General features: G+C 37.2%; 1 protein-coding gene across 2 annotated transcripts in view; it reads right to left on the bottom strand.

The window, feature by feature from the left end:
- The window catches only part of MLIP (muscular LMNA interacting protein), a 290707-nt gene that overhangs the window by 71725 nt on the left and 196416 nt on the right, over nucleotides 1–22566 (bottom strand). For both annotated transcript variants that reach the window (XM_029242994.1, XM_029242992.1), the window contains one exon: nucleotides 12199–12327. In XM_029242994.1, coding sequence (XP_029098827.1) covers nucleotides 12199–12327 — 129 coding nt within the window. The remainder of the gene's footprint in view (nucleotides 1–12198; nucleotides 12328–22566) is intronic.

Here is a 22566-nt window from a genome sequence, read left to right as displayed (position 1 = left end):
AGTAAAAATCTAAGATTTTTAAACCTACATAAAGCAATGGAAGAGGGGCAGGAGAAGAAATCTTTGCTGTGGAAACCCGCACCCTTAGCAATGTGGAAACCTGCACACCTTAGTTCCTGTCTTCCTTGGTACATACACAAGGTCAAGAGAAATCTTAAAGCAATAATAATAAAAATAATGATAAATAAATAAATAATAAATGGGAGAGATAAAAGCCTAAGTTTGACGAAGAGCTCCTATATGATTATATCCTGGAAGAAAAAGTAAATATTGTCTCTATAGGAAAATTTCTTTAACATTAAAAAGTTTATTGTGTTGATAAATTATCTATTACATATCGTACATAACCTGTATATGATAAATTGTCTATTACCTATTACATATAGAGGAAGGGAAGAAGGGAGGAAGGAAGGAAGGCAGGAAGGAGTAGGGAGCGAGGGACAGAGGGAGTAAGGGGAAAAGATGAAGAGAAAAACTCACAAGGATTTCATTACTTGAATAATCAAAAACAACCTGGTAACCGTTGGAGAAGCCAAATCTCTGGTCTTAACTCTTCCAAAAGAAATGTAACCCTGCAAGCAATTTTGGTTCTCTTCCCTCAAAACTATTCAGTAAACCACTTAATCATTTCTAGATCTAAAAATGTTAAACATTTTAAACTGAAAAAATTTCTTGATAAAAGGTTAGCAATGATAAAAAGATAATTTTATGACAAAAGAGATTGAGCCATCTTGATTGAGAAACAAATGTTGAAAAGGTAGCAACTTGTGACAAAGCCAGTAGTCATTCATAATAAAAGGCAATATTATCTAGTTCACCTTTTAACAAAGGTGTTTGCTCTATAATTGTAACACATGGGTGGTAAGGAAGTGCAGGTGAAGGTCACAGTAAAAATATAATTTGATTTATATATGTCCATGCCACTCTCTCACTTTGTCACAGCTACATATATACACTACCAAACGTAAAATAGATAGTTAGTGGGAAGCAGCCGCATAGCACAGGGAGATCAGCTCAGTGCTTTGTGACCAACTAGAGGGGTGAGATAGGGAGGGTGGGAGGGAGGGAGATGCAAGAGGGAAGAGATATGGGAACATACGTATATGTATAACTGATTCACTTTGTTATAAGGCAGAAACTGAAATTAACTCACCATTGTAAAGCAATTATACTCCAATAAAGATGCTTTATATATATATATATATATATAATTTGATGAATAATTAGATAGAAAACTGAAAGTCACCCGCATTGTCATCAAAGTTGAAAGTCAAACAGATAGTTTGGTTGGGAAGTCAGATGTCTAAGAAAACTCAGAAGAAAAGAAAGAATGTAAATACTACAATAAAGAAAATTCCCTGTAATTACCCGTTTACATTCTCTTTGGTGTGAAGGAAACTCGTTAAATGGTCATTTTCACACAAAAACATGCTCTTTTCCCTATTGAAGCAAATTAGGAGGAAAATAAAATTTAAGAGGCATACATGCTGGAAAGCACTATTTCTCATTTTAACAAAAAGAAAAAATGAAAACATTTCCAGGAAAATGAGATGAAACTACAATACAACCCCCTTTCAATTCTGTCCACAATATTTTTATACATTTTTCTAGGGCTTCAAGAAAGAAATGACATACCTAATATCATGGGTTGAATTACTAATTTATAAAGAATGAGAGAAAATATTTTATACCACATTTTATATAACTGAGGTTAGCAATTGCTTTTTCTACTAAGTTGAGACTCTTCAGTGCAGAAATCACTTTTGTCTAATTAAATACATTAAATGACCAGAAAGCAGTCAGTATATTTTGCAAACTCGCGAGTAGTCAGATAAACAAAACACCATTCCTCTTTTTGGTATCTTCATTTTAATTAGTGAATTGATTTTCTAAGCCTCTATGTCTTCTGGATGCCCATTTGTCCAATCAGTTCTATTAGTTATTTAACTCTGCCTTTAGTTATCAATAGAACTATGCCTCAAAGTACATCACCATAGTTTTATATCCGTAGGTGGAGTGTAAGGATATTTTGTTAGAACTCAAAAGGACCACAAATTGATATAATAATGGATTGAAAGGTAATTTCAGAGAAGCATAAACTTCATTCTGAAGTGTCTTTGTTTAAAAATCCATCTAATATAGAATGACGAGAGGAGACCTTCAAGATGGCAGAGGAGTAAGACATGGAGATCACCTTCCTCCCCACAAATACATCAGAACTACATCTACACGTGGAACAACTTCTACAGAACACCTACTGAACACTGGCAGAAGACCTCAGGCTTTCCGAAAGGCAAGAAACTCCCCACATACATGGGTAGGGCAAAAGAAAAAGGAAAAAACATAGATGAAAGAAGAGGGACAGGACCTGCACCTCTGGGAGGGAGCTGTGAAGGAGGAAAAGTTTCCACACACTAGGAAGCCCCTTCACTGGAGGAGACAGGGGCTGGGTGGGTGCGAAGATTCAGAGCCACGGAGGAGAGTGCAGCAACAGGGTACACAGAACAAAGCAGAGAGATTCCCGTACAGAGGATCAGTACCGACCAGCACTCACCAGACTGAGAGGCTTGTCTGCTCACCCACTGGGGTGGGAGGGGGCTGGGAGCTGAGGCTCTGGCTTCAGAGGTTAGATCCCAAGGAGAGGAATGGGGTTGGCTGCATGAACACCACCTGAAGGGGGTTAGTGTGCCACAGCTAGCCAGGAGGGAGTCCAGGAAAAAGTCTGGAACTGCCTAAGAGGCAAGAGACCATTGTTTCAGGGTGTATGAGGAGAGGGGATTCAGAGCACTGCCTAAATGAGCTCCAGAGACAGGCACAAGCTGTGGCCATCAGCGTGGACCCCAGAGATGGGCATGAAATGCTAAGGCTGTGGCGGCAGTCACCAAGAAGCCTATGCACAAGCACAGGTCACTATCAACACCTCCCCTCCTGGGAGCCTGTGCAGCCCACCACTGCCAAGGTCCCGTGATCCAGAGAGAACTTCCCCCAGAGAACACATGGCATGCCTCAGGCTGGTGCAACGTCATGCCGACCTCTGCTGCAGCAGGCTCACCCCGCATTCCATACCCCTCCCTCTCTCGGGCCTGAGTGAGCCAGAGCCTGCTAATCAGCTGCTACTTTAACCTCATCCTGTCTGGGCAAGAACAGATGTCCTCAGGCGACCCACAGGCAGAGTCTGGGCCAAATCCAAAGCCGAACCCCAGGAGCTGTGCGAACAAAGAAGAGAAAGGGAAATTTCTCCCAGCATCCTCAGGAGCAGCAGGTTAAACCTCCACAATCAACTTGATGTACCCTGCATCTGTGGAATACCTGACTAGACAAAGAATCATCCCAAAATTGAGGCAGGGGACTTTGTGATCAACTGTAGCCTTGGGGTTTGCTTTCTGCATCTAATTTGTTTCTGGGTTTATGTTTATCAGAGTTTAGTATTTAGAGTTTATTATAATTGGTAGATTGTTTTATTGATTTGGATGCTTTCTTCCTCCTGTTTATATATATATATATTTTGCTTTTTCTCTTTTCCTGAGTGTGTATGTGTATGCTTCTTTGTGTGATTTGTCTGTATAGCTTTGCTTTTACCATTTGTCCTAGGGTTCTGTCTGTCCATTGTTTTTTTTTCTTTGTATAGGTTTTAGTGCTTGTTATCATTGGTGGATTTGTTTTTTGGTTTGGATGTTCCCTTCATTCTTTCTTTCCTTTTTTTAAAATTACTTTTTAATTTTTTTTAATTTTTAATAATTATTTTTCATTTTAATAACTTTATTTTATTTCTTTCTATCTTTTTTTCTCCCTTTTCTTCTGAGCCGTGTGGCTGACAGGGCCTTGGTGCTCGGGGTGGCTGTCAGGCCTGTGCCACTGAGGTGGGAGAGTCGAGTTCAGGACATTGGTCCACCAGAGACCTCCTGGCTCCAAATAATATCAAATGGAGAAAGCTCTCACAGAGATCTCTGTCTCAATGCTAAGACCAACCTCCACTCAACGACCAGCAAGCTACAGTGCTGGACACCCTATGCCAAACAACTAGCAAGAAAGGAACACAACCCCATCCATTAGCAGAGAGGCTGCCTAAAATCATAATAAGTCCACAGACACCCCAAAACACACCACCAGACGTGGACCTGCCCACCAGAAAGACAAGATCCAGCCTCATCCACCAGAACACAGGCACTAGTCCCCTCCTCCAGGAAGTCTCCAGAAACCACTGAACCAACCTTAGCCACTGGGGGCAGACACCAAAAACAACAGAACTACGAACCTGCAGCGGGCAAAAAGGAGACACCAAACACGATAAGTTAAGCAAAATGAGAAGACAGAGAAACACACAGCAGATGAAGGAGCAAGATAAAAACCAACAGACGAAACAAATAAAGAGGAAAGAGGCAGTGTACCTGAAAAAGAATTCAGAGTAAGGATAGTAAAGATGATTCAACATCTTGGAAATAGAATGGAGAAAATACAAGAAATATTTAACAAGGACCTAGAAGGACAGAGAGCAAACAAACAATGATGAACAACACAATAAATGAAATTAAAAACTCTCTAGAAGGAATCAATAGCAGAATAACTGAGGCAGAAGAACGGATAAGAGACTGGGAAGAAAAAATAGTGGAAATAGCTACTGCAGAGCAGAATAAAGAAAAAAGAATGAAAAGAATTGAGGACAGTCTTAGAGACATCTGGGACAACTTTAAATGCACTAACATTCAAATTACAGGGGTCTCAGGAAAAGAAGAGAAAAAGAAAGGGACTGAGAAAATATTTGAAGAGATTAGAGTTGAAAACTTCCCTAATATGGGAAAGGAAATAGTCAATCAAGTACGGGAAGCGCAGAGAGTCCCGTACAGGAAAAATCCAAGGAGAAACATGCCAATACACATATTACTCAAACTGTCAAAAATTAAATTCAAAGAAAACATATTAAAAGCAGCAAGGGGAAAAAAACAAATAACATAAAAGGGAATCAGCAAAATATCTGCAAGCCAGAAGGGAGTGGTAGGACATGTGGTAAAGGGAAAAACCTACAACCAAGAATACTCTACCCAGCAAGAATCTCATTGAGATTTGACAGAGAAATTAAAACCTTTACAGAAAAGCAAAAGCTAAGAGAATTCAGCCCCACCAAACCAGCTTTACAACAAATGCTAAAGGAACTTCTCTAGGCAGGAAACACAAGAGAAGGAAAAGACCTACAATAACAAACCCAAAACAATTAAGAAAATGGTAATAGGAACATACATATCGATAATTACCTTAAATGTAAATGGATTAAATGCGCCAACCAAAAGACATAGACTGGCTGAATGGATACAAAACAAGACCCATATATATGCTCTCTACAAGACACCCACTTCAGACCTAGGGACACATACAGACTGAAAGTGGGGGGATAGAAAAAGATATTCCATGCAAATGGAAATCAAAAGAAAGCTAGAGTAGCAATTCTCATATCAGACAAAATAGACTTTAAAACAAAGACTATTAAAAGAGACAAAGAAGGACACCACATAATGATCAATCCAAGAAGAAGGTATAACAATTCTAAATATTTATGCACCCAACATAGGAACACCTCAATACATAAGACAAATGCTAACAGCCAAAATGGGAAATCAACAGTAACACAATCATAGTAGGGGACTTTAACACACCACTTTCACCAATGGACAGATCATCCAAAATGAAAATAAAGAAGGAAAAACAAGCTTTAAATGATACATTAAACAAGATGGACTTAATTGATATTTATAGGGCATTCCATCCAAAAACAACAGAATACACTTTCTTCTCAAGTGCTCATGGAACACTCCCCAGCATAGATCATATCTTGGGTCATAAATCAAGCCTTGGTAAATTTAAGAAAATTGAAATCATATCAACTATCTTTTCTTACCACAACGCTATGAGACTACTTAACAATTACAGGAAAAAATCTGTAAAAAATACAAATACGTGAAGGCTAAACAATACAATACTTAATAACCAAGAGATCACTGAAGAAATCAAAGAGGAAATCAAAAAATACCTAGAAACAAATGACAATGAAAACACGATGACCCAAAACCTATGGGATGCAGCAAAAGCAGTTCTATGAGGGAAGGTAGGAGCAATACAATCCTACCTCAGGAAACAAGAAACATCTCAAATAAACTACCTAACCCTACCCCTAAAGCAATTAGAGAAAGAAGAACAAAAAACCTGCAGTTAGCAGAAGGAAAGAAACCACAAAGATCAGATGAGAAATAAATGAAAATGAAATGAAGGAAACGATAGCAAAGATCAATAAAACTAAAAGCTGGTTCTTTGAGAAGATAATCAAAATTGATAAACCATTAGCTAGACTGATCAAGAAAAAAGGTAGAAGACTCAAATCAATAGAATTAGAAATGAGAAAGGAGAAGTAACAACTGACACTGCAGAAATAGAAAAGATCATGAGAGATTACTACAAACCACTATATGCCAATAAAATGGACAACCTGGAAGAAATGGACAAATTCTTAGAAAAGCACAACCTTCTGATACTGAACCAGGAAAAAATAGAAAATATAAACAGACCAACCACAAGCACTGAAATAGAAACTGTAATTAAAAATCTTCCAACAAACAAAAGCCCAGGACCAGATTGCTTCACAGGTGAATTCTATCAAACATTAGGAGAGAGCTAACACCTATCTTTCTCAAACTCTTCCAAAATATAGCAGAGGGAGGAATGCTCCCAAACTCATTCTACAAGACCACCATCACCCTGATACCAAAACCAGATGAAGATGTCACAAAGAAAGAAAACTACAGGCCAATATCACTATTGAACATAGATGTAAAAATCCTCAACAAAATACTAGCAAACAGAATCCAACAGCACATTAAAAGGATCATATACCATGATCAAGTGGGCTTTATCTCAGGAATGCAAGGATTTTTCAGTATACGCAAACCAATCAATGGAATAAACCATATTAACAAATTGAAGGAGAAGAATCATATGATCATCTCAACAGATGTAGAAAAAGCTTTCCACAAAATTCAGCACCCATTTATGATAAAACTCCTCCAGAAAGTAGGCATAGAGGGAACTTATCTCAACATAATTAAGGCTGTATATTGAAATATGTGACAAACCCACAACCAACATCATTCTCAATGGTGAAAAACTGAAGCCATTTCCCCTAAGATCAGGAAATCTCTCACCACTATTATTCAGCATAGTTTTGGAAGTTTTAGCCACTGCAAGCAGAGAAGAAAAAGAAATAAAAGGAATACAAATCAAAAAAGAAGAAGTAAAGTTGTCACTGTTTGCAGATGACATGATACTATACATAGAGAATCCTAAAGATGTCACAAGAAAACTGCTAGAGCTAATCAATGAATTTGGCAAAGTAGAAGGGTACAAAATTTATGCACAGAAATCTCTGGCATTCCTATACGCTAATGATGAAAAATCTGAAAGAGAAATTAAGGAAACACTCCCATTTACCACTGCAACAAAAAGAATAAAATACCTAGGAATAAACATACCTAAGGAGACAGAAGACCTGTATGCAGAAATCTATAAGACACAGATGAAGGAAATTAAAGATGATACAAACAGATGGAGAGATATACCATGTTTTTAGAATGGAAGAATCAACATTGTGAAAATGACTATACTACCCAAAGCAATCTACAGATTCAATGCAATCCCTATCAAACTACCAAAGGCATTTTTCACAGAAGCAGAACAAAAAATTTTACAATTTCTATGGAAACACAAAAGACCTCAAGTAGAAAAAGCAATCTTGAGAAAGAAAAACAGAGCTGGAAGAATCAGGCTCCCTGACTTCAGACTATACTACAAAGCTACAGTAATCAAGAGAGTATGGTACTGGCACAAAAACAGAAATGTAGATCAATGGAATAGGATAGAAAGCCCAGAGATAAACCCACACACATATGGTCACCTTACTTTTGATAAAGGATGCAAGAATATACAGTGGATAAAAGATAGCCTCTTCAATAAGTGGTGCTGGGAAAATTGGACAGCTACATGTAAAAGAAAGAAATTACAACACTCCCTAACACCATACACAAAAATAAACTCAAAATGGATTAAAGACCTAAATGTAAGGCCAGACACTATAAAACTCTTAGAGGAAAACATAGGGAGAACACTCTGTGACATAAATCACAGCAAGATCCTTTTTGACCCACCTCCCAGAGAAATGGAAATAAAAACAAAATAAACAAATGGACCTAATGAAACTCAAAAGCTTTTGCACAGAAAAGGAAACCATAAACAAGACGAACAGACAACCCTCAGAATGGGAGAAAATATTTGCAAATGAGGCAACTGACAAAGGATTAATCTCCAAAATTACAAGCAGGTCATGCAGCTCAATATCAAAAAAACAAACAACCCAATCCAAAAATGGGCAGAAGACCTAAACAGACATTTTTCCAAAGAAGACATACAGATTGCCAACAAACACATGAAAGGATGCTCAACATCACTAATCATTAGAGAAAGGCAAATCAAAACTACAGTAGGCATCACTTCACACCAGTCAGAATAGCCATCATCAAAAAATGTACAAACAGTAAATTCTGGAGAAGGTGTGGAGACAAGGGGACCCTCTTGCACTGTTGGTGGGAATGTAAATAGATATAGCCACTATGGAGAACAGTATGGAGCTTGCTTAAAAAACTAAAAATAGAACTACCATATGACCCAGCAATCCCACTATTGGGCATATACCCTGAGAAACCCATAAGTCAAAAAGAGTCATGTACCACAATGTTCATTGCAGCTCTATTTACAATAGCCAGGAGATGGAAACAGCCTAAGTGTCCATCGACAGATGAATGTTTAAAGAAGATGTCGTACATGTATACAATGGAATATTTCTCAGCCATAAAAAGAAACAAAATTCAGTTATTTGTTGTGAGGTGGATGGACATAGTGTCTGTCATACAGAGTGAAGTAAGTCAGAAAGAAAAAAACAAATCCTGCATGCTAACACATATTATGGAACGTAAAAAAAAAACAACAAAAAAACATGTTTCTGATGAACCTAGGTTCAGGACAGGAATAAAGACACAGATGTAGACAATGGACTTGAGGACATGGGGAGGGGGAAGATTAAGCTGGGATGAAGTGAGAAAGTGGCATGGACTTTTGTATACTACCAAATGTAAAGTACATAGCTAGTGGGAAGCAGCCGCATAACATAGCGAGATCAGCTCAGTATTTTGTGACCACCTAGAGTGATGGGATAGGGAGGATGGGAGGGAGATGCAAGAGAGAGGAGTTATGGGGATATATGTATATGTATAGCTGATTCACTTTGTTATAAAGCAGAAACTAAGACACCATTGTAAAGCAGTTATACTCCAGTAAAGTTGTTAAACTTAAAAAAAGAATAGAATGATGCTTCCTGGTCTATGCCATTTTGATGTAAAAGTTGTTGATTAATAAGTTTCAATTACTTGATTAAGCATTTGGTTTCAAACTTTGCTTTTAGTGCTCAGGGGCTATCTCCAGGCAACTTTTCAGTTCATTATAAGTTCAAAAGTCTGCCTGGTTGTACCTTCTTATGCTACAGTAAATACATTTTTGTCTTGTCTCATCATCTTTGGTGTGTAACTTTTTGTAACAGAGTTTTGAAATCATATTTTATGGCAGTGAAGCTGCTAGGGGAAATTCATGGACTTAACAATCCTATCCAACATCTCCTGTCATGTGGGACTGTCCCCAGGGCAGGGCAGATCAGTGAATGTGAGCTGTTTCAGTTTGGCTCAACTGTCGGGCTAAAGAATTTTCCATTACATGGATGGATGGTGAGATCAACTGAGTTTAGAACCATTCAATTTATTCTGTGGCAGCAGCAAAAGAGAACGCAATAGCGACCAGAACTGAATTTGAGTTAAGTTCTGATGAAGTAGTCATGCTGAGATCATAAATTGTTATTACTCAATTCATTATTTAAGGAGCTTTCAGCATTTATGCTTGTGAGCTGTCTTTTGTATCTGCCTCCATTGTAGATTTTGGCCACAATGAAGTGGTGGTTATAGCTCCATGTAGAGGCCAGTTGATAGTATATGCAGCTTCCTGGTTTCCTAGTATATTCATTTTTCCTCTCCTGCAAGGTCAATGAATAAGATCAGGGAAGGTCTGGAATTCACTTTTAAGTGCTCTGCTAGACTTCTTTCAATTCTGACAGTCTGCTGACACAGAAGCTGGGATAGACACAAGAATAAACTGATTGAAAGAAAATATAAATAAGTCTATGCACCACCAAAATACTTGCAGAAGAACTCAAATTTTCTACAAATTATCTGAAAATACATAGGTTTATGGTGTACATAAACAGAGCTTTAAACTTGTTGTATAGTCAGGAAAAGCTATGAAAAGAACTGGCAACTCCTTTTAATGAAAAGAGTTTCTTACAGCGGAAAATGGAGTTTATCATTCCAGAGGACAATAAATTGTGATAAATTATAGTTAGGTTAACTTGACATTCTACAAAGAATCTTGTTTAAGGTAAAATGCATGAATTTAAAATTATACTAATACAAAAGAACAAAATTTTTATTTTACAGAATTAGATCATATTTGAAGACTATGTTGCATGGATAATATGTGAAATTTATTTTAACTGTTGGCATTTTTGTCATATAATACTAGATTACTTTTATAAATTTTTATAATAATCCCATACTGTCTAAAATGTCACATTAAGCCTCTAAAATATCAGTGTCATATAAGCAATAGATATATAATGAATATTTTCATTGATGATGGAAATATGCCTTCCAAACAGGAATTTCCATTTCTTTTATGTGCAGATTTAGTGAACACACCTTATATATCAATAAGATTTCCCTATTTAATTTAATTAATTAAGGGCTCCCTTTTATTCTATAAAATGAGAATAATTGCCTCTAATTATCATTTTCAATTATATTAGTGTCTCCTAAAAATACTTAACTTATTGAAATCCTATCAGTCTTCACAAAGTATATATAAATAAGCAGAAAACATTATCATCTCCATTTTATAAATAAAAAGTGTAGCTAAGCATGAGAAAGTATTTATAATGAACTTTTTCAAGGCTTTTAGCCTACTCACAGTTCTTAGATTTTAAATAACCCAGATTTTAGAATTTGAAGGATCCTTAAAAAGTACTTCTTCTGAATGCCTCATTTTATGCATTAAGACACAAACTGGGCGAGATGAAATACCTTGCTCAGTGTCATAGAGCTAGTATAATACGAGACAAGATATTTCTTATGTTTCACAAATATGACCATAATTTCTATTTTCAAGAATATTGTTAGTTATCATTTTCCAACTGAACTTTAAAAAGAGTATAGCACCTTACATTCTTTTGCAAGTCTATTCTATTATAGATTACCAAATGTGGTGGTGATCTTCCGCATCCTGGTTGTACCCACAAAGATTTCTGGATTGCCTTCATTGCTGAAGCATGTAATAATATTTGAGATATAAAATATATAACCCATGTCGCTTTGTTGCATTTGAAGAAGACAAATAAGGATGTAAGTTTTCCCTTTGAGATAATTTATGAAATTTTATATTGCATAAATGTGTATTTTCATGTTTTTCCTGAATATCTTATAAAGCACCATCAACAACCTTCCATTATACCTTCTTCAACATATAGGATATATAAGGGGAAGATAGTATACCTTTTTTGCACATAAACCAAAAAAACAATGATGCCTTAAAAGAACTTAAGCCCTTATTCCCTATCTAGTAACACTCAATCTAGGGTATCACATCATCTCTATTATGTTGATATGAATCCAAACAATAGATCTTCTGTCAAATGTACTAATATACCAAACCTAAAGCATTGCATTGCTTCAAAAGGAAGCAGGATTTTAGAACTAAGACTGCAGCACCTATATGACTCATTTAATCAGTGACTCCATGATGCTTTATAGGAAGTAATATCTTGGTCCCCAAAACAATACCAACAATAGGTAGAAAAATTTTAGGAAAAAGCATTTAAATACTTCAAAATATCATCCTGAAAATACTTAAGAATTGTTTTATTACGTAAAAAAATAGATCTTTTTTATTACTAAGGATATTCCAATCACAAACATTTTCTTGCACACACCATATTCATAGAGGCATCTCTATATTTTGTACAGTTATTTACCCAAATATCAAAGACTTTCTCATATGCACACTCACCTGATCAGAAAAGAAGTCACTGTGCTCTTCCAGGTATTTACTGAAAGGGTTGGGTTCATAGACTTCCTCCTCTTTTCTCAGTAATATTTTGGATTTTACAGGTACGGGGCGAATTACTCCAGGCTTCGTCTTCATGAATATCAAATTTTTTAAAAATAAAGGAAAAAATACTATTAAAATGAATACATAGGTATATTAAGTCATTCATATATTCTCACAGCAATTTTTTTTATTTTAAAATGATTTTATAAATACATAAAAACAGCTAGAAATCAAATGATTTTTAACTAATGTAACTAGTTTTAGTTACCTGTTACAGCACAGTCAACTCATTAAGATCTACTATTATGAGGTTCAAAATGCAAAAACATCTTCCTTTATCTAGTCAAACATGTTCCTATATCCTTGCCAGTGTATTCAGTCAATAAATATTTCATTTGACAAATATTTTATTGAGAGCATCCTCAGTGCCAGACAGCGTACTCATTTGGGGCATGATAGTATAGACGAATCTAGTACAATCCAGCAAGCCCAAAACAACTTTCTTTTTCTGGAAAGCCTAAAATCCCAGAAGCCATGTTCAGACTGTGTATGATGAAACCAAGGGTGGCTTTCTGACACAAGGGGATGGGGGCTGGGTAGCAAACAGATATTCTCTTCCATGAATATGGAACACTGCTTTAAACTGCTCTGCGGCCATGCTGGGAGACTGAAATTATAATACGTGGATTTGGGAGCTATGGGAAAGACTTAATCTGCCATAAAAGCAGATCTGATGAGATCCAGAAAAATACAGCAAAGTGTATGGAGAAGAGACACACTTGAGGGCTTTCCAGAATTGAATTCCAAAACATTCCTGGGACCCAGCTGAATTTCTTCTCTGAGGCTTCCTAAGATTTTCCTTTTCTTTTACACAAAATTCCCTTTTTTTTTTCCAACTCAGGTTGACTTCCATAACTTGCAATCAAAAGAGTTTGAGTGAATAGACCAGTCATTTCAGATTCGTGGATTTGTACCCAATGTCAGTCTGACGAGAGAAAGAGAGAGAGAGAGAGAGAGAGAGAGAGAGAGGAATCTAGTTTGGGGCAATTTCAAAATGATGTTTCACAAACACCAAAATCTCGTTACACTGTAAAATGTCACAAAATGATTGATAAGTTTACAAAAAAACATCCCAAACAAGAATTCAGTAAAAAGTTGTGATGCTTTTTCTGTTTGAGCATTTTGCTGTAATCATTCTTCTCAAGCCCATTTCCTTTCAGAAAATAGTAAATTAGCTCTCCTCAGTCTGTGCTGATGCTCTCGAATTAAGCCTTAAGGGAGGACATCTATCTCTCTGCCCTATAAGCCACCCGTTGTTTTGAGTCTTGAATAAATGCCACTCTGCAATATTTTTTTCAACCCATATTTTCCCAGCTGGCTTTCATATCTATGCCAACTGGGGGAATAAAGATTGAGAAAAAAATCTCTATCTTCCCCAGGCAGGGAAATATCTCCCACTTAAGAAACTCTGATTTCTCTCCAGGGGAAAAGATGAGCAAGTAACAACCAGTTATGCATGACGTCACACGGTTGAGTATACATATGAGAGTAATATCCTCCAATGAACTCAGCATGAGAGCAAAGCTCAAGCAGGTGCTGATTTCTACAGCCACCTGTCATAGGGAGACGCCTGATACCTGGGTCATGATCCGAAACTGTCCAGATTTCCTGTCTCTCTTTTCCACGTGACTTCCTGTTTCATTTCTCCTTCCTGCTGCTCCTACTCTTGTACCTTCTCTCCTGCTCCTTTGGGAAGCAGGCAATCAGTACAACTCCGGTACTCAGGGCTTACCAGTTTCTAAAACCAACACGGAAGTTTAGAAGCTAAACTTGGCGGCACCAGCAAAAAGATGAAAGCAGAGGGAAGAAACCTGACCAGAAGCACTTGATATGCTGTGAGAATCCCCCTGCCAGAGAAACTTGATGCCCTGGTTCCTGCATTGCTAGCAGGTGGATGTTTTGGGTCATCCTGGCCTGGAAACTTCCACTCAGATCATCTCTCTCGGGATCATCATCCTCCAGGGTGAATCCAGAAAAGACAGTCCTCTGGTTGACTGGATATCAAGTAGCTTTAATATCAGAATTAGTTACTGACCCTTCATGCTTATTTCTCTGCCAGGTTTGATGCATTTTTTGCTATGAATTTCCTGGATTTGATAGTTGTCTGGCAATTGAACAAGGATTCTTTCCCTATTTCCTCTATTTCCACCTGCTCTTTTCTTGGATTCTGTGTTCCTAGGCTTTGGTCTACCTGAAATCTCTGAATTTTCCTCATTCTAGTTTGCTTATTTGGTCTCAGTACAGTTGCCCCAATTCTTCCATTATATCCATTACCTCTTTCCTTAGTCCTGTTTTTATTCCTGCACCATAACTTGCTGTCACTTACCAGCCAGCATTTCATGGACAGGGAAGCCAACTCCAGGCAAGGGAAGACTAAACATAGTTTGCCTTTGACATTGTTCACGCTTCCTGCCCTATAACCTTTTTTTTTTTTTTTTTTTTTGCGGTACGCGGGCCTCTCACTGTTGTGGTCTCTCCCGCTGCGGAGCACAGGCTCCGGATGCACAGGCTCAGCGGCCATGGCTCACAGGCCCAGCCGCTCCGCAGCACGTGGGATCTTCCCGGACCGGGGCACGAACCCGTGTCCCCTGCATCGGCAGGCGGACTCTCAACCACTGCGCCACCAGGGAAGCCCTGCCCTATAACCTTTAACCATACCCTTCACACCTAACTGTGTCTCGGCCTTTGGTTAAATTGAAACTCAAACCTTGTTGGCCCAATTCTGAGCCTCATGTACTCTCCATAAACCATGGTACACTGATCAATCCTGTTTATGGCAGCCTCTGCACCTTGCTCATACCATTCCACATGCTTTGAAACCAGCCTCAAAACACTTGAGGATTCATTGCAGATAATGACATCATCATTATCCCATAGACCCAGATTCCATATCTTACAGGCACTACATTCAATATTTTAAATTGATTATCTCATCAATTCCTTATCAACAACCCTGTGAGAGACTTAGAATCAGTCACATGCCAAAGCCATACAGTTAATATGTGAACAAGTTGAGGTTTAATCCAGGTCTAGTCTGATCATAAACCCAGGGTTTTAATTACTCTGATGCCTGCTCCAGAGATAGAGACAGGGAGAGAAACAGCGTAGAGAGAAACTTAACATGATTTTTAAACTCCCACCTCTCTATAATGTCCTCTGGGCAATCACTAACAAAGTCCTAGTATTTTTATGTTTTTGATTCCTTCTAAATCCATTGCTTCTGTTTTATTTCCACTGCCAATTGCCACATTCATGACTTAGGCCATGGTTAACTCATTACATGTCATTTTACTGTTCTTTTCACTAGCCTTAGTAAATCCAGTTTTTCTTACCTTAAGCAGGGCACAAACACTACATTCAGCCTCCTAAAGGATTCTGTAGTTTCCACAGCCAGACATCAAAATCTATACTGATATTTCTCTGGACTTGGTATAAAATCCAAGAAGCAGCATGATATTGGTGGGGGGAAAGTATAAGGACATAGATTTTGATTTTTGCAATAGTGTTAATAGACTGTATGACCTTGGAAAAAAGCCATTCGACCTGTCTGGACCATCAACTAAAGGATCCTAATCCTCCTGCCTGATTAGGTCCTTTAATAATGAATAATGGCACATTTGATTATTTACATTCCTGCCTCCTCAAGAACCACACCACACAAAGTTATTGCATAAGGCCTAGAACAGACTGTCCTTTATCAATTCCTAATCTATGCTGCATCCTTGCTCATAGTCACCCGGTCTCTTTAGACTCCAAGTAGACTGGTTCGCTAATTCTGGCAAACCTAATTTGCTAAGTCTGCATCCAAACAAAAACAAAGGAAATTAGATTAACAAGTGAGAAGACTCTAAAAAGGTGAGCTACTCTAAGACGATCATTGCCAGCAACATGACAACTAAACTCACCCGAGGAGGCCCTTCCTTCATTTTTTAGCTGCTAAAGAATCGAAAGATCCAGCTAGACTCGTGAGTGATACAAACAAATGTCATTCTTACAATGCCAGGGAAAGCGACACGATAATTTTCGTTCCAGCCTACGTGGAGAAATAAAAACATGTAATGACTCCCATAGCCAGCTAAAGGAGCACAGAAAGAACAACAAGAAGGTTCTCCAAATAGCAAATTTCAATGTATTGTGATGAACCTCCTGAGAATTGATTCACACTGGATGTAAGACATTTCCCCCCTCTTTTGGAGCTATATTTTGAAAAAAAAAAGGTTAATCTTTCATTCTTGCTAGTAAAATATTTCCCCCACCTTCAGAAAAAAAGCATTATCATTGCAGAAAAGGGTAGGCAGATGTTTTATTTTTAACTGGAACCAGAATACTGTGATTCTGATAACAGAATACTGTGATTCTGTTATTGTAAGTTTTAAAATCTGAGAACCTCATTAGAGCCAGGAGTACATATGGGCTTTTAGTGGATGGGGAGTCTGCCTGTTTATATTCTTCTTGACACAATTCCAAGAGTGCTAGATCCCAACAATCATGGACAACTCTGCTCTCCATTTGCTTTGATGAGAAGAGTAGTTCACACAATACTGATAAAGTCTTTTTTTAAAAACTGAAGTATAGTTGATTTACAATGTTGTGTTAATTTCAGGTGCAAGGCAAAGTGATTCAGTTATACACATATATGTATATGTTGCTATACATATATGTATTCGTGTATGTATACATGTATGTATGTATTCTTGACATATATGTATGTATGACATATATGTATATGTATGTGTTCTTGACATTTTTGAAGTGCCTTAAATACAAAGCAACCATTGTCTTGGAGCTCTGAAGCATTCCTCTATCAGACCATCTATCAGATGCTCTCTGCAGGCATTTTGCCAAGTGAGACTTATTCTATGTCAGTAACTGTAGTGTCTACCCAGATGAATAAGACATAACACTCGTACTCAGAGGGCTCACAATTCAGGTGAGTTAAGCACAGAACAATCACTGAGTAAATCAAACCACGTCACAGGACTCCAGTCAAAGCACTCTAATGCCTCATCTTCTCACTTTGAGTAAAAACCCAAACCCTTACAATGCCTGCAGGGTGATGCCTACAAGGCTCCATATGACCTAATCCTTCACTCTCCAACTAGCTTCTCCCTTTCCAATCTTGTCTCCTGCTACTGCCCCTCTCCCTCACTCTCCACTCTGGCACACACTGTGTTCCCTACTCTGGGAGTTTGAACTTGCTCTTTGTGTTGTCTGGAACTCTCTTCTCCCTTTCCAGGACTCTCTCTTTCAATTCTTCAAGTCTCTGCTCAAATGCCACCTTATTAGCAGACAGGTTTTCCCTAACGACCCATGTAAAATATCAATCCCCACCTCCTCTTACTCGCCCTATTTTTTTTCCATAGTACTTAACACAATCTGAACTCAGTTTATGTTTATTTTCTTCCTTCCTCCACTAGAATGTATTTAAGATCTGTGAGACCAGAGATCATTGTTTTGTTCACTGTTATCTCTCCAAAACCTAGAATTGTGCTGGGAACCTAATAGATGCTAAATAGACATTTGAAGGATGAATAAACTAATTGACAGGCAGAAGTTCAATATGCTGGCTATGATCTAGTACGGGTCTCCCCTTATTTTTCCTGGACTGACTTTTTGATTACAGTATAACCAGGAAGAAGGAACTTCGCCAGATAGAAGATCTACATGCCTTTCACCCCTAGGGGACTAGAAGAATGAATGTGAGTTGGTGAGCTCCACCCTCAGAGATAAGAAAGAGTAGAAAGCCGAAGTTATCATCTCCAATGATACAGGAAGTCAAGACCAGGGACCAGAGGCCACATCTTTAAGGACTTTGCAAGATTTTAACTCTATTTTTAAAAAATCATTTCTTTTTCTCCCTGTTTGATTGCAGTGATAAGCAATAAGTCTTAACATGGAAGAAAATGATATCATCTTCTTTGGAGAATTCAAGAGTGGGTGGAACTTGGGAGATCACAGCTAACTCTATTATTAGTCTTAAGGGAGAAAAAGTCCAAGAGATACAGTATGTGGAGTCCCGGGGACTGGGGGCAGGTTTTAATGGCCTGTAGGGCACTGATCCCACTATTCATTTGTATTTATAATTCATCAAGTATACACTTATCCTTGAATACTGCTACTCGGGCACTGTGAAAATAGATATTGTTTCTGTCCTTTGGAACTTATAATCATAATTCTACGACAACAAGTTGGTACTGCCTCTGGCTGGAGACTAAAGTTGAAAATTAACTGTCAACACTGACCTAGAGAATCCATTATACGGATAATGTCTTCTTAGAACCACGTCTTTCATAAATTAACTCCAACTAGTGGACTGGTGTTTTTAATTGCCTTTGACTGAGGTAGTAAGCTCTGGAGTCGTGATAAGAAAAGAAAAGAAATAAAGAATAGGATCCCAGTTTTCAAGGGTTTATTTCTATCTTTTTGAAGAAATAAGATGTGTAAAAAAAAAAAAAAAACAGCAAGAAAGTAATAAAACACATCATACAGAAAATTCTGTGAGTCTGACTAATTTGATGGATCCAAGGAGTTTGTGAAAGTACCATCGCTGCTTCTTTTAGCCATTTGCTTCTGTCTTGTCTATATTCTCCAGTGTTATTTTTTTTTCTTTAGAATTTCTGTGGCAACAAGCTCAGAGAAACTCAAAAACATTCTCCTAGTCAAGACTGTTGACAAAAGCAATATTTTCTAAATTATTTAGCTGATTCACTCTAATTAATAAAAATTTATTAACTCTAATTCTTTTTTTTTTAATAAAAATATTATATGCTTAAAGCAAATACTTAAGCTTTTTTTTTCCCCTCAAAGAAACATTTCAAAACACTATAGTACAGAGTAAAGCTTCCAAGATTAGGGAGGAGGGGGCAGACAGTTTTTAATACCACCCATTAGGTGTGAGACTGTTGACACATGGTAGATATCTAGACTCCAGGGTTTTTTCCATCAGAATAATGGAAATAACAATCAATGCTAACTCACAACATGATTGTGTGACTCTAACGAGATCATATGCGTGACAGAAATTTGTAAAGAAAAAATATCATAAAAGGAACTTGAAAGGAAAAAAAAAACCTTTCCTTTTTCCTGTTTTTGCACTTTGTATTATATAATACAGAGTATTGATATCAAATGATCTAGACTACCCAGGAAAATACTTATCTGATGAGCTTTTTCCAAAAGTATATTTTATAATTACTATGATAGCGGTATTAAAATAAACATATGCAGGATTTCAATAATTATAAACCACAGCTCACAACTCCAAAAATATTTTTTGGAATGTACACAACACAGATTGGCCAGTTTAAAATATTTCAAGAGTTAAAAGAAAATAGCATGACTCAGACCTGAAGAGGCATACATGATAAATGCTGTAGCACTTGAGCATGTAGTGTCAAGGAAAATTAGTCAAGGACAAACCGCCTTCAAGCTTGAAGAAATTAGTTCTATGCAAAAGCTTTCAGGGCTGCATTTTCTGAACAACAGAGACCTCAACGGCCCTTAGAAAGATCAGTCATGCACCACTAAAACAGGACACGTCAGTTGGCTTTCAGAACTGGGAACAAAGTATCTGCAAGGTTAAGCACCTCTTCTGTACAGTGTTGCAGTAAGCTCCATTTTGCTTTTACCTATATATAACCATGTGGTTTATTTTTTAAATCTATTGTTTTGTACTTCAGTATTCCATCTTGGGCAACAATGAGCATTTTGTAGTGGCATGAAATTTCAAAAGCAAAAGCCAAATGTCTCCTAAACCAGGTTCCCTTACCTATTGCCAAGGAAGACCAGTGTCTACCCATCTTATAAAGCCCAACCTGTTTTCCTACCCAGAGAAAAGAGACCCCACCAGCCTCTGTTAATATTATGATGAGTCAGCTCAGCAATTAGGAAAGCTTTGTGGAGGTTCAGCCTAGATCCGGGATCTTCCTTTCCTTTTGTTCCCTTTCTGATGCCAGGGGATGCACTATCCACAGGTGTGAAGCCTCAGGACCCTAACTGATCCTACTCAGCCCTTTCTCTTCAGAAAATGATCACATGCGCCGGTGGAAGTCACACTTCCGCAGAGGCCCTATTTCCCAACTCCTTCATCAGCCTTTTTTATTCCCCTTGAATTATTTAAAATCAATAATGATTCCTTTTGAAAGTCACGCGGAACAAAGATGACCACGAACGCTGTGATCTTAGTTGATCTACTCAAACTCTGTGACCCTCTGTTTCTTTATCTGTAGAAAATGGCCACTCGTTAAATCTCAGAGATAATATTTCAGAGACTTTATATGCAATAATAACACCCCCCACCCCATATGTATAGGGCTACATTGGCAACTTTACATTTTATGATATGTGAGCCTTACAAAAACGCTTTCAGGTTGACAGGGTAGTTGTCCCAAACTCCATTTTCTAGATGTGTATTTAAAACATCCTCATCTCTAAATCCTTCCCAGTTTTGATGTACTGCATTACTGTTTAATAGAAGAAGAGAAACTGAGGCACAAAATGGTGAACTAGTTTCATAAGGACCCCCAAAACACTTCTCTCTGAGCCTAATGCTACATAATTTGGTTTTCAGAGTAAACAGTGGAAATATTTTAAGAGTAATGGGCAAGGTCATATTTCTTTTTTTCCTTCCAGTGTTGAATGGGTACAGTTGCAATGTAAACAAGCAAATAACTAAGCCACGTTAAAAAGAAAAAATATGAAAAAATGATATATTCTTAAAAAGCCAAAGCTCAAAAGCAAAATGGCTTCTGTGTTAAGCTTGTGCTATCATAGCGATTCAACATTTATTTTCACTTCAATTTATTACATTTCTCCCCTAAAATAGGAATCAAATAATTTTAATTGCTTACTTTATGCAAAATATACAATATTTACTTACATAATTTAACTATAATCTATCATGTGTTCCCCAAAATCTTGTATTTATGTGCTATACACATGTACACACACATATAAACAGAAAGCAATATGTATATGTGTGTGTGTGCTATCAGAATTACCTGTCATATGGCATCTATATGTATAGTATATGTTATAAGCACACACACATACTGTGTGTGTATATATACATATTTGTTTTTCAAAGGCATTCTTATTTACTGAAATTACTCAGAACTTAACCCTGAAGAGAGTTCATGATGGCAAATATTGGAAATCCATTCATAAAAATATAATTCATTCATAAATTACAATGCTTAAGAGTGAAAATACTACAAATCCTTAAAAAAGCAAATCCATATAGCATCCCTTGCATGCAATTACTTCTACTCTATTCTATATTCACAGAATGTAAATACAGGGTTAATATCATGAAGTAGAAGTCAGTGATTGAATTGAATAATTACATCCATCCAAGAGATGTTCTTTTTGTGTGTGATAGCCTGCTTGATAACAATCCCTTCACAAATCTACCTAGATCTCAAGTGAATTTTGGGATTAAAACTTAATTTAAAACTTGGTTAAGAAATTCCTTGAACTCTCTAGAGAAACTGTCTAAAGTAAATGCAAAAATAATATCATCAAAGTCAGTCAAAGCAACACTTCGTACTTTTCTCAGAACACAAACATCAAATTCATAGAAATATTTGGCCAAAAAAGTTCACTTATTACATTTACAATGGGTCATTTATACTATGCCTTAATTTATGAAATCATTATCTATATTTGCTTCTTTGAAATAGTTTCTTAAAATATTGTCAAGAACTGATATTTATCTATCTATCTATATATGTATATGTCAGTCTGATAATATATATTCACACACATTCAACATCTAAAATCTGTTGTATCTATGTTGAGTATACAAAATATTTCTTAATTTTCACACATTACTCTCAAGAAACAAGTACATATATCATTATTTTAAATATTAAAATAGTTGTAACAATAGCTCCATACTAAAGTGGGAAACTGTTCAACTTCACAATGTTATTGTACCTCTTATTTCCATGGCAACTCCTTTGCTCCCCTGAACTAGTAACCATGGACTCACTGCCTTAGAGAGGCTTGGACAGAGTGTAATCGTTGTTCATTTAGAAGATTGAAGCCCAGTCTCCCAGATTCTTGACTTCTCCACTGTCAGCCCAGTAGTTAGCGTTAGAGCAGGAAGTAAAAGATGGGTCTCCTGACCCCGTTCCAGCATTCTTTCAACTATCCTATACTGCTGCCCACTATTCTAAATCAACTGACACTAAAATTACACTTCACACATACATACATGCACACACACACAAACACACCCCGTATACACACTGTATGTATAAACAC

This window comes from Monodon monoceros, unplaced genomic scaffold, assembly GCF_005190385.1.
Source record: "Monodon monoceros isolate NGI ecotype Baffin Bay Population unplaced genomic scaffold, NGI_Narwhal_1 Super_Scaffold_3, whole genome shotgun sequence".
NCBI lineage: Eukaryota > Metazoa > Chordata > Mammalia > Artiodactyla > Monodontidae > Monodon > Monodon monoceros.
This window is presented reverse-complemented; position numbering and strand designations above follow the sequence as displayed.